The sequence below is a fragment of the Danio aesculapii genome, chromosome 25 (assembly GCF_903798145.1).
Source record: "Danio aesculapii chromosome 25, fDanAes4.1, whole genome shotgun sequence".
NCBI lineage: Eukaryota > Metazoa > Chordata > Actinopteri > Cypriniformes > Danionidae > Danio > Danio aesculapii.
In genome coordinates, this window is record NC_079459.1 from 5,168,409 (window position 1) to 5,182,845 (window position 14,437).

The 14,437-nt window shown below is 36.5% G+C and overlaps 1 protein-coding gene and 1 long non-coding RNA gene across 3 annotated transcripts in view; one reads left to right on the forward strand and one right to left on the reverse strand.

Moving 5' to 3' along the window:
• The window catches only part of scaper (S-phase cyclin A-associated protein in the ER), a 224,170-nt gene extending 215,841 nt beyond the window's left edge, over positions 1-8,329 (reverse strand). For both annotated transcript variants that reach the window (XM_056451356.1, XM_056451358.1), the window contains exon 1: positions 8,059-8,329. In XM_056451356.1, coding sequence (XP_056307331.1) covers positions 8,059-8,232 — 174 coding nt within the window. In that variant the 5' untranslated portion in view covers positions 8,233-8,329. The remainder of the gene's footprint in view (positions 1-8,058) is intronic.
• On the forward strand, positions 41-13,125 carry LOC130219087 (uncharacterized). The gene is made up of 3 exons (XR_008836026.1): positions 41-99; positions 260-498; positions 11,682-13,125. It is a non-coding gene; the product is annotated as an uncharacterized LOC130219087 (long non-coding RNA).
• The last annotated feature ends 1,312 nt before the right edge of the window (positions 13,126-14,437 follow it).

The window sequence follows — 14,437 nt, forward strand, 5'->3', positions numbered from 1 at the left end:
CCTGCACAAACAGCCCGACGTCGTCATTTTGACAGCAGGACCAAAAATAGCCCGCAAGCTCGAGCTGCGAACTAGCCGAGTCGATGCGTCTGCCAATCAGTACGTATTTCTTTCCCTGGCAATCCGGATTTGTGTTTGTCAGACCCTGCAGCAGGTTGCCTATGCTGCTGCTGTTTCAGTTGTGTGGCGTAGTCTCCATCCATACACAGCCTGGCAGAGTATCGTGCCACACTCTTCTCTTCTCTCTCTCTCTGTGCAGTCATGTGCACATGGCAGGCCGCCCACTCGTCCGGCATGTGCTGGAGGCGGCAGAGCTGTGTGTGTGTGTGTCAGCATTAGACATGCCACAGACTCAGCGTCCGATTGGAGCTCAGTGGCGTGGAACTCACACAGATGTAAATAGAGACGCACGCATGACATGTGGAACAGACAGAGCTGCGAGGATGGCAGCGCACAAAAATACACGCAGTGAGAAGACCGTACCGAAGATTTAAGTTGGTATGTAATATCTTAACTATATTAATTTTATGTGTATGTTTGTGTTTAGATAGATGTAATTTGTATATAACACATTTATTAAAAACATGGATCCCACTTTATATTAAATAGTAGGGATGCACCGATACTTTTTTTGGAACCGATCCGATCTCGATACCAAAATTCAGTATTCGAGTATCGACCAATACAGATCCGATCCTGATAGTGCCGCTTTTTTATTTTTTTTATTAGTATTAACATAATACAGATTCTATAGTTCTGGTAATAAACTCCAATAACATAGCTTATTTAGTAAAAATAACACACCTATCGGCCAACTGTATATGACAGATGGTACAATCTAACTAAACATGATGCTTGCTATAAACTAAGGGCTACAGATATGATCTGCTGTGGTCCAGCAGCTTAAGTTTCCTTTTTTAATATTAAGATTTTTCTTTGAAATCTGTACGAGGCTACTACTATTGACCCTAATCGTTGGTAAAATAACCAGCCTTTTAGTAAAGCCTGATATTTTTCTGCAGGTTTGAAGCAGACTAAACTAAACTGTCTGAGGTCAGTTTTACTTAATAAACATTCCCTTAATAAACATAATACTTAATAAACAGTTTTCAGTTTCAGGAGAAACTAAAAGTATGTCTGAAAAATTTTTTTTTTGTCTAAAAATTATCTTTTTGAAACAAATTTCGTTTGGTATAATTTGTTGGTTATTTAATGTATTTTTGTTGGTCAGTTATCGACAAAATAAACAAGAATATTTGAGGTGTAGTTCAAAACAAGGTCCGCTTATAGACCAATTACCAACCTACGTCACACATGACGTCACACTGGTCCCGGGTTGCAAAAAAAAGACAGGTTGCAATAATAAACATGTTGTGTTGTGCGGTAGAATGCCATATTTGAAAACTTAACTTTTACCATACACCACACTGCTTTAATGCCAACTGCAGACGTCTTTGGCTAAAAGGGAGCTGAATGAAGTGACGACCTAATTGGAAATGCTGGACTCTGTAGTTCTCATGTTACATCAGGTAAGTTTAGGCTATGCTGAATCATACACATTACTCGTTTTTAATTGCAGAAATGATTTCAGCAAAAACAGTTACATATGGTTAATTAAACTGCGAACACTTTTGCAAATAATACTCTTATGAAATGACATTATTAAGGAGAAAGTCCGAATGTGTGAATATAAAACCAACTTTACCTCTATGTGTAAGTTCCAACACAATCTCACGGCAATTCGTAACTTTTTGATTTAGTGGCTAATTCGTACGATCTAATTCGTACAATTTAGTACGATTTGCTCATTGGGTTTAGGGGTGGGGTTAGGTGTCACGCCTCCTTTTTAAAATCATACAATTTCGTACGACTGAACTCGTATGAATTCGCCACTAAACTGACAAAACTTAAAATACTTAAGTTTTCTGGTAAGTTCACATAACCTGCCGTACAGATGCAGTTCGCTGTCAGAATGCAGTCGTTTTGCTTGTTAATGATTAATTACCCAGGCCTTGTACAGTTCCGTCTTCTTTCCTTGTCTTTGGCTAGGCAGAACCTCGGTTTTTAGCACTACATAGTGTTGAATCTGGTAATCATGGAGCATTATTTCTTGCACATGACCACACACAACAAAACTGTTGGTATCCAGAGACTTGTAGGCCTTTAACTTCTCTCTTGTAAAATCACTTGGAGTTTCATGGGATAGTTGTATATTTGGGGCTGGATGCTTGGTCATTTAGTCTTATCCAATATCCATTGGCACGGTGCTATCACAAATGGAGCTGTCAGATGAGCGCCACTCACTTTAACATTAATTTTGCAGAATCACTGTGCTTATCACTGGGTGACAATCGTTATAATACGCTGAAAGCATTATGTGAATAATATATATAATATATAATCAATATATCTTATTTCTAAGACAACAACAAACTCTGTACCACATCGGATGTCATTCCCTCAGTGTAAATGCTAGCGCTCCCGGTTTTTTCTGCCACCTCCCTGCGCGTGCATCCTGAATGTTTACAAACATGGTAATTGGTCTATAGGCCTATGCTTCAGCACACAAACTGACAAACAGGTCTGTTAAATAAATATTAATATATATGCATATAATGCATATTAATATATAAAATTACAATGGAACAGTCACAGTTTAGAGTAGTCTATATTAGTCTAAATAATTTTCTGTTAATGACAATTCATATGCGCCGGGCCGTCGGTTTCACTTTATTAATTTAGTCAACTACTTTGACCATAATGAGTCAGACTTTACAAACTATTCGCAGCGCTTAAAGTATTCCCCTCGGAAGAAAAAACTCAGTCGGAAAGATGAGAGAACAGAAACTTGTAAGAATTATCTTACGGAGCGGCGCATGTCACATCTGCGCAGCCGGTGCCTGAATGAAGCGCTTGATACATCACTGAGACACTGAGTGATATATATACTCTGGTATACGGACAAATCTAAAACAGCAGCACAAAGGGAAGAAATCAGTGCATTAAGGATCTGTCCAATGTATTATTGAGCCTTTTCTCATTTAAAGTTTCAGGTAGGCCTACTTGTGAAGAGCAGGTAATAACCCATTGTAACGTACTCCAGTGTTGAGAATGCGATCTGCTGTTCTAACAGACACAGCGCAACATGATTTAAAAACAGCAATGATCTCCATGTTGCAGGTCAAAATGAACCCATTTAATGCAAAACGAAATGCATTCCTCCACTGATTACTTCTATTAACAGGAACAAATAGTCTTGGAGAAAGTTTTTTTCGTGTTGTCATGAACGTTACAGTTTGAATTGTGAATGAATGGAGAATGATTGATAGGCGCGGCGAAGGGAAGCACTGTACTGAACATGAATTTAAGCACTTGAAGATTCATCTGTGCTGCACATTAAACTATAAAATTGCTTCAAAACATTTGGGATATAGTTGGCCTACATGATAACTTTCTAGTGCCTTTAAATAGGCTACCTTCATGGCTTTTGTTGGCTTATAAATTACACAGAATGCAGCGCACACGCAAGATCGGATTTGGATCGGTACCAGCTGGCTGACACCCGATCCAGCAAAAATATGCAGTATCGAACCAATATCTGATCCAAGTATCGGGATCAGCGCATCCCTAATAAGTAGCCTTCACTACAAGGTATTTACATTTAAATAACTCCTGTGTGCTGTTGCGGATGTTTTCATCCACTCTGGGGGGATTTTGAGTCTTAATTTGGACACAACTTTCTCTGCGTTTCAGAAAATGAAATGATTTTTGGTGACAAATCTTATTTGACACATATTTTGGGGAAATGCTTTGAACACTTTCAAAAACTCAACAATACACTCTGGGCGAATTGACTACCCTTTCATTATGTTGGTGGCTGTTTTTGCCCAATTGACTTCCATTATAAACACATTTTTTAAAATTGCAAAGAAATGAATGCATGAATAATCATGCATTCTTGATTGTTGGTGGGTTTTCCCTGTTGGGAAGAGGTAATTTTTTAAATTGTTACGGTTGAGCATTAGATACAGTGCAAAAAAGCTTAGTTTCTGCCTTCTTTATGGATTATAATGAGTGTGTGTGAGAGAAAGACCTTTATGCACTCATCTTGATATGCCTGAAAAAATTCAAAAGAAGCAGCTCAGCTCTCAGAACAGTAAACATAAGTAAGTATCCATGCATACACACTAATCTAGTGTTTTACTCGATAGATCTCCATAAAAAAGCCAGAAACTTTTGTTGCACAGGCCTATCTAAAGCAGGGGTCTTATACTGCTGGCCCGCGGTCCATTTGCGGCCCCCCTCCTCCTCGCAACTGACGTCAACAATATAACGAGATTCGGCCCTCTAAAACATCATACAAATCACTATCATTGTTGTGCAGTCGCATGTAGCCACTTGTGGTTTTGACCCACCACCTACTGGACATTTAAAGTACTGTGCTATATATTCGGGTTACTTTCGGTTTCTCTCAGTGTGCAGTCGAGAGCACATAGAGATTATATCTGTGGCTGATTTAAACCTTGAAATACATGTCTGTAAGTGCTGTATTTTTACTAAAGCTCTATTTTTGTAAATATTCAAGGGTCATTTGATTATAATCAGTTTTATCCCACCTGCATTCTGTTGTACAAACACTTCTTAATGGCTTACACGGTATGCTGGTGGTGTAACAAATATAATCATTTTGTTAATATTCGGTCCAAATGGTCTCATTAATAGATTTTCCTCATAAGCATATTAAGAATTGTATAAAAATGTACTTTAGTAAAATTTTACTGCTGGCTAAAATGAACTTGTGAAAGTAAATGTGCATATGTACATACTTTTTCCCTCTTTGTTGTAGTTTTACAAAAATGAATGAGCCAGTAAAGTCAATCAAGTTACCCAACCTGCTTTCTGCTGTCTTGCGCTATCTGTTAAACATTTGGTTAAGCAACAATTGATTGGGACATAATTATTATTATTACAATTATACAATTTAAACTACTCCTTCAACATGTACAAGAAACAAAAAGAACGAGCTTCAATACTCTGGGGAAGAATGTCTAAGTGCATCAATGACATCAGGTTTCCACTTTTTTTCTTATGCTTGAACGTTAAAACGGCCCTCCTATGAATTGTCAGTCACTGATATGGCCCCCCGACAATTTAAGTTTGAGACCCCTGATCTAAAGGGTTAATGCTTCCAACTGATGATCAACAGCAAATATTACAGTTGACTTCTTCACAACAGAGAAAACCAGCAACAATCAGGAATACATTATTATACGCTGTCATGGCTTCACAATAAAAAAATATGGTTATAATGGAAGTCAAGGGGCAAAAACAGCCACCAACATAATGAAAGAGTAGTCCATTTGAACAGCACACAAGGGTTAATAATTTAGCAAAATACACTTATTATGTACATAAATATTTTTACATTGTACTAATATCTGCTTGTAATTACATCTGTAATTAATTTCTCTATGTATTCAAGCAATAAATAATCTGTAATTAATTTATGTAATTACCATTTATAATTATACTCACTGTAAATTAATTCTGTATTTCACACAATACCATCATGTTGTCCCACTCCCAACACAAACCAGTTAACTTCATTGCACTCTTCATTACAAATTTAAGTGGACTGAACATAAAACAATTAGATTGTCTGCATAAAATCTCAAGAATTGTGATGTTTAAGTAGTACAATATTGTACTTATTTTCTGAAGTACATGGTGATTAAGGCCACTTAATATAAAGTGCACCAAAACAGGAGCACATTAATGATGTGAATAAATAAACTGTCAAGTCAATCTTATTCGTCAGGCAGTTTAAAGGGTAAGTGAAATTGATTGCTTTATAAAGATCTTGCTCAGCTAATTTGGTTTCAAACATTAGACAAAATATGTATTTTTTTACGAAAAAATAGAACTGTATATTAACAATTTTAAAAGGGATGTTTAAAGTGAGTTATCATTTTGTGTGTGTGTGCGTGCGTGCGTGCGTGCGTGCGTATATATATATATATATATATATATATATATATATATATATATATATATATATATATATATATATATATATATATATATATATATATATATATATATATATATATATATATATATATATTGGGACATTGACACAATTCTAACACAATGGATTTGAAATTAATCTAAACGATGTGCTTTAACCGCAGACTAAAAGCTTTAATATAAGGTTATTTACATCCAATTCAGTTGAACGGTGTAGGAATTACAACAGTTTGCATATGTGCCAGCCATCAAAACATTATCATAGTTTTCTACTAAAGCAACAATTTAAGCTATTTTAGGGTGTTACAATAGTAACTTCGCATGCGTGAACACCTTAAGAAGCTTTCAGTTTGACAACAGCCATCAAAACTTTACCATACTTTTCTACTGAAGCAACAATATAAGCTATTTTTTTCATAGTAAACATTTGTTACCATAGTGATTGTATGCGTAAACACCAAAAGATCGTTTCAGATTGACAACAGCCATCAAAACATTATCACAATGTTCTACTCTAGCAACAATTAAAACTACTTTAGGTGCCATTGTCACTATGCGATTGACAACAGCCATCAAAACGTCACCCTAGTTTTCTACTGTAGCAACAATAACAGCAATTTTGGTGGTGAACCTTGATTTTGTGAAAGCTATTTTAGGGTGTTACAAGAGTAACTACGCAAGTGTGAACACCTTAAGAACCTGTCAGATTGTCAACACCCATCAAAACTGTATCATACTTTTATACTGTAGCAACAATAACAGCAATGTTTGGTGGTAAACCTTTATTACCATAGTAACTCTGTATGCTTGAACACCAAAAGATGCTTTCAGATTGACAACAGCCATAAAAACTTTACCCCAATTTTCTACTGTTGCAACAATTAAAGCTTTTTTGGAGTGTTACAATAGTAACTTCTCATGCGTGAACACCTTAAGAAGCTTTCAGTTTGACAACAGCCATAAAAGATCACCACAGTTTTCTACTATAGCAACAAAAGCTATTTTAGGGTGTTTGTTACCATAGCGCCTCTTTATGCTTAAACACCAAAAGATGCTTTCAGCTTGAAAACAGCATGGAAAACATTACCACAGTTTTCTGCTGTAGCAACAATTAAAGCTATATTAGGGTGTTACAATAGTAACTATACAAGCGTAAACACCTTAAAAACCTGTCAGATTGACAACAGCCATCAAAACTTTATCATACTTTTATACTGTAACAACAATAACAGCAATTTTTGGTGGTAAACCTCTATTACCATAGTAACTCTGTATGCTTGAACACCAAAAGATGCTTTAAGATTGACAATACTTTAGGTGCCATTGTAACTATGCGATTGACAACAGCCATCAAACCTTCACCCTAGTTTTCTACTGTAGCAACAATAACAGCAATTTTGGTGGTAAACCTTTGTTACCATAGTAACTCTGTATGCTTGAATACCAAAAGATCCTTTCAGATTGACAACAACCATCAAAACATTACCACAGTTTTCTACTGTAGCAACAATTAAAGCTATTTTAGGGTGTTACAAGAGTAACTACGCAAGTGTGAACACCTTAAGAACCTGTCAGATTGACAACACCCATCAAAACTGTATCATACTTTTATACTGTAGCAACAATAACAGCAATGTTTGGTGGTAAACCTTTATTACCATAGTAACTCTGTATGCTTGAGCACCAAAAGATGCTTTAAGATTGACAACAGCCATCAAAACATTACCAATGTTGTACTCTAGCAACAATTAAAGTTATTTTAGAGTGTTATAACAGTAACTATGCATGCGTGAACACTTTAAGAAGCTTTCGGATTGACAACAGCCATCACAACTGTATCCTAGTTTCCTACTTTAGCAACAATAACATGAATTTTTGGTGGTAAACCTTTGTTACCATAGTAACTCTGTATGCTTGAACGCCACAACTGACAGCTGCCACATTGTTAGCGTTTCTAAGCCTCACAAACGCTCAAAAAACGCTGTCTAGGCAGACAGCTGACTATGTTTGTAGTCAGCGGTTGTTTGTTACCTTCAGGGCGATGTTGATGGGCGTATTCCTGCCTTTCCCTCCACCATGAGAGGATCCAGAGCTGTTACTAGCCGACCTGTCTCTGCCGTCGCCGCTCTGAGCCACCCGCAGCCCGAGCCGGTGCTGCTGACCCCCGCCGCGCCGGCGACCGTCATGCCGGCTGTCCTTCGACATCAACCCGGTAAACGTGCGACTTTCCGCGGACACGAACTTCGCGAGCAGAGGGCGAGAAATTAAACAGGCCTCCTCTTCTTTTACACGGAGATCTGGCGGATGATGAGGAGAGCAGGACAGAGAGGGACGCCGCCAGCAGGGCTGGAGGACTAACGTTGCACTGTGGCGGACTATACTCGACTTCACTTCACACCTGCGCAGATGCTTTTTTTTTGTTACACGATCACAATGATGAACATGTATAACAAGAGAAATACACATTTGCACATACTTCCCATCATCAGAACGTTATAATAGAACAGAAAAATAATAGCCAATTAAAATAAAATAAAAAAAACCTGACGGCTGTCTATTTTGAATTTGCAAATAGTATTATGACCAGGGATGTATGTGATTAATGTATATGTATTATATGTATATTATGATTATGACATATACACAGTGGCGAAAAGAGTACTGAAAAATTATACTCAAGTAAAAGTACCATTACTTGCCTAAAAATGTAGTGCGAATAAAAGTCACTGTTGTAAATAATACTCAAAGCATGAGTAAAAAGTAGATCTTTTAAAAGTACTCAAGAGTAGTGAGTAGTGAGTATTACGCTGTTACAACCTGATGCGTTTACATGTAATTTGTGAATGTGTGTAAACGTAACATTCTGTAGCGCATTTTGTTATTGCCCAGCAGGCAGACAACGTCATTAGACATTAATATTAGTTTAGATTTAGGTTGTGACATCAGGTGACCAAAATTCAATGTCTAGCCAGCGTCTACGAACAATGTTGTTTCGATGTCCAATAACGGCGTCAAATGACGTTGATTTTTGGTTGATTTTAGTTTGTTTTTAGGAACAAGACCAAAATCCAACATCGAACCAACATCTTAAACCAACGTCATATTGACGTCAAATACTGATATTTATTTGTCAGGTAGGGCAACCAAAATCCAACATCTAATAGATGTCATAGTGGTAACGTCCACACAACGCCAAGCTGTAACATCATCAGACGTTGATATTTGGTTGATTTTAGGTTGAACGTTGAACGTAATGACACAGTAATTAATTCCAAGATAAAAGTTTGTAATTACATATTACATCTGTACTGTGTATATGTATATAACTATAACACACAAATACTGTACATGAAACATACAAAAGACATTTACAAAACTATCAGATGTAATTACAATGTTATAACAATTTAATTACAATGTTATTAAATAGTAATTATAATGTAATGACAATGTAACTACATCCAAAATAAAAGATCGTAATTACATAAGTACTGAATATATTTACGTATAATACATAAATACTGTACATGAAATATAGAAACAAACATTTAAGTTTATAAATATTATCTTGGAAGTAATTACAATGTAATAGCAATGTGAATACAATGTAATGACATAGTAATTAAGTTTGTAATTACATGTGTACTGCGTATATTTATGTATACAGCTATAAATAACCAACTACTGTACATGCAATATACAAAGAAACATTTACATGTATAAATATTATCTTGGATGTAACTACAATGTAAATACAATGTAACGACACAATAATTGCAGACAAGATAAACGTTTGTAACTGCATATTACATCTCAGATGTAATTGCAGTGTTCTAACAATATAACTACAATGTCATTACATCCAAACGAAAAGTTTATAATTACATAAGTACTGTGTATATTTACGTATAAATACATAAATACTGCTCTTGACACATACAAAGAAACATAAATATTATCTTGGATGTAATTACAATGTAACAGCAAAGTAAATACAATGTAATGACATAGTAATTGCACACAAGCTAAAATTTTGTAATTACCTGTGTACTGTGTATATTATGTATACAACTATAATTTACAAACACTGTACTTGCTATATACAAAGAAACATTTACATTTATAAATATTATCTTGGAGATAAAAGTTTGTAATTATATATTAAATCACAGATGTAAACACAATGTTATAACAATGTTATCACATCCAAAAGAAAAGTTTGTAATTGCACATGGTTGCCGTAAAATTATAAGGTTCTATCTGCGTTCTAAATGATTTTGAGATATGGAGCTTTAAGGATTTGCATTCCATATAGCAAACAATAAGTAACAGTTCTCATTCATACATTAACATGACAAAGACCCTAAATGTACTCTAAATGTAAATGATTAAAATTCTTACATTTGCAAATTGAGGTTTAAATAAACAGCAAATGCAGATAGAAGCTTCTCATTCGAAGTCATATTCCGCTTGGAATTATTATGTTCTATCTGACAGATCATTAATTAAAGCAGCACTTATCAAGAAATACAATCAGTCTGCTTATTAATTAGGTAATAAAACAATTGGTGGTGTAACGATATGTTATTGTTTGAGAAAGTTAAATGTTTTGATTTCTACAGCATTTATTCAATTCAATTCACCTTTATTTGTACAGCGCTTTTACAATGTAGATTGTGTCAAAGCAGCTTCAAATAAAAGGTCATAGTAAATTGAAATAGTGTAGTTCAGTTTTTAAAGTTTAAGTTCAGTTTAGCTCAGTTCAGTGTGGTTAAAAATCACTACTGAGAGTCCAAACACTGAAGAGCAAATCCAACGATGTGCAGCTCTACAGCTCCCCAACCATGCAAGCCAGTGGCGACAGCGGAGAGGGAAAAACTTCACTAATTGGCGAAAGTGAAGAAAGAAACCTTGAGAGAAACCAGACTCAGTTGGGTACGGCCATTTTAATTTCTCCGCCGGCCAAACATCTTGTGCAGAGCTGCAGTCTCAGCGGCAGAGGCTGGAAGCTGGCCTCAGTGAAGACTCGTCTGTCTGTCTCATGTTCTCCACTCCTCCATGACCACCACAGTAGCTGCTCAGGATACGGCCTGGTCCAGGATATGGAATCCTTGGGATCATCTCGTCGTTGGTCTTGGATCGAATCAGTGACTCTGCATAGTCTGAGGGCCTCGGGAAGAGTATCCCCAGGTGGAAATGGAGAATAAAGAGAATAATTAGCGTAGCTGCTGTTCATAGTGTTTATAAAAAAGGTGCAGAAACCTGTGTGGAAACCCGCTAAGTGGTGCACTGAGTGTATGCTTATTGAAAGTGAATTATATACTGTATATGAATTATTGAACTATATTTATTGAATTATATGCCCATGAAATAATTTAAGTATTTGCCCTTCAAGGCAAATTTAAAGACTTTAATACAATAAACAAATAAGTTTGATAAACACTGAAGCATGTTTCACTGATTATATATACACAAATAAAAAGATTACACTTTAAGTTCCTGTTTCTTTTTCAACAATCCAAAATTGAACATTTCATCTCAATGTCAAACAATGATTCTAAATCTTCACATTTACACACATCTTTTCAGTGTTTCTTCTCAATTTTGTGTGATGCGGCATTATTTAATCGACTCTGATTTTGTGTTTCTTTCAGGTTTTTCCTGCTGTCAGTGGAGCAGTCCATTGGAATGACAAGGAAAGCTGATCCCGGTCCTCGTACGTGCATTCGAAATGCTGATTGGCTCACAGAAAGAACCTTATAGAGCGCCAAGCTATAGAGTTCGACATTGTAGATAAAACCTTCTTTGTTTTTTTAAATAATATGTTTTAAAATGTAAACAACTTATAAAAAACATCACATGGTGTAAATAAGTTAATAAGTCATGTAATAAGAATCCTGTATGACAATAGCTCAATTTTGACAAGAATGTCAGATAGAACCTTGACGATATCTCAACAAAAAAAAAGCTCTGAGTTGGAAGTTTTTGACCAGTCTGACTCTGTAGACTGGAGTATTATTCAATACTTCTGTCTCATACAGATTAACTATGTCAAGGGTTGTAATTTACTATAAAGACAGGGTTCATACACATTTTTACTACTAAAATTCCATGATTTTTCCAAGACTTTCAAGTAAATTTTCAAGATCTAATGTTTCATGTAATGTCTACATATGCATGGTAAAAGGAAAAACAAAGCATGTTCAAATGTATTACAGCATCTCGTAAAACATGCAACAATCTATTTAGTTTAATTCCCATTTCCATTCATTTTCTAGTTGGCTTAGTCCCTTTATTAATCTGGGGTCGCCACAGCAAAATGAACCGCCTCTTTTCGGCTTAGTCCCTTTATTAATCTGGGGTCACCACAGTGAACCGCCAACTTATCCAGCATATGTTTTACACAGTGGATGCCCTTCCAGCTGCAACCCATCACTGGGAAACATCCATACACACGTATTCACACATACACTGCGGACAATTTAGCTTACCTAATTGACCTATAGCACATGTCTTTGTACTGTGGGGGAAACTGGGAGGAAAACCACGCCAACACGGGGAGAACATGCAAACTCTACTCAGAAATGCCAACTGACCCTGCCGAGGCTCGAACCAGCGACCTTCTTGCTGTGAGGCAATTGTGCCAACCACTGCGTCACCGTGATGCCCAATTCGTATTTATATCTGAGTTTAATAAACACTGAAGCATGTTTCACTGACTATATATACACGAATAAAAATAGTTCACATTTCATATATTACATTTTTAGCTTGTGTCTTTTTCAACAATGCAAAATTGAACATTTCATCTCAACGACAATAAATGATTCTAAATCTTCACATTTACACACATCTTTTCAGTGTATCTTGTCAATAATGTGAGAGTATGTGATTGGCCAAAGAGAGAAAAAAGGCAAGACAACTAACCTATATTCAAGTATGCAGATGTTTTCCATGACTTTTCCAAAACTTTGAGGGTTTTTCTGTTTTTCCAAAAGTTTTCCAGGCCTGGTAAAGTTATCCACAACAGCACCAATTTCGACCACTATTATAAATTATTAAAATTATATAAATTAATAGTGCAGTACGTGATTTTCTTCAGAAATATTTCTTGTTGTGCTGGTTGAAAGTCTCTTCATATTTCAATAGTAATGACTAAATTAGGCATGGGACGATTTATTCACATATGACTGGATGTGAACTCAGAGCCGGAGCAAGCTGAACTGCCGCTCTAGGCAAAGCATGATCACCCCGCCCTCAACCCGAAAATGAAAACGAAAGTGACCCGTTAGCAAAGTGAGGGCCGGGGGTGGGGTGGTCGCGGATATAACTGAGGATACTGGTGGTAAGATTGGTGTCACGGACGCCGCCTTCTCCATTCTGCCGCCCTTGGCGTGGATATAAGTTATATCCACACCAAGGGCGGCAGAATAGAGAGGGCGGCGTCCGCGACACCTCCCTCACCACCCGCATCCTCAGCAGTTATATCATATAACTGCTGAGGATGCGGGTGGTGAGGGAGGTGTCGCGGACGCCGCCCTCTCTATTCTGCTGCCATAGGCGGCCACCTAGGTTGCATCTATAGACGCGCCGGCCCTGACGATGACCGCTTTAAAGGTTTAAAAAGTCAAGTTTAAAAAATATCAAGGTTTTAAAAGCATTAAAATTTCCTGTTATACCGTTCCTAAGGTATTTGTACATTTTGTTTTGTTACGACTATTTTATTGAGGTACTTTTTAGGGCAACTGTAGAAAAGGACCCTCCACATCACAAGCTACTGGTCAGTCCATGATTCAGGAAACATCTGAAAAACAAATCGCTTCTACACCAACATTCAGCCTGCTGTGGAGCTGAAAAGGGCTGTGGCTTTACTTTATATCCAAAGATGCCTTTTCCAAGTAATTAAGACAGCAGAAGTCAACGACTTATATAAGTGATTTAGCCTGACATTTATTGTTTCAAAATATTTTAAATATAAAAAACTTGTACCATGTTCAATGGGGGAAGGTTGTTGTTTTTAGACTGACATTTAAAAAGAATATATTTTAGAGCAGCAATTACAATACCGTGATATTTTTACCCGAGGTCATCATACCGTCAGAATCTTATACCGGCTCATACCTAGATGAAAGTAAATGATCTAAATGTATTTATATGTGTTTTTATATTCTGGGTCAGGCATAAGACTAAAAATGTTCGTCCAATTAAAATTTGTCGGCCGATAATTCCCATTATTCTGTTAAGTAGCCCAAACTGTGTCAACAAATGTAGATTTGTACATCTGCGCACCCGTTCACACAGATCCGACATCTGCGCGCGCATGTGCTCACGACAGTCACAGCAGTAAAAACAAATGCTGAATCAAAACTTTAAAATCCTGAATCAATATTGCAGGTACTTTTGCACGCTG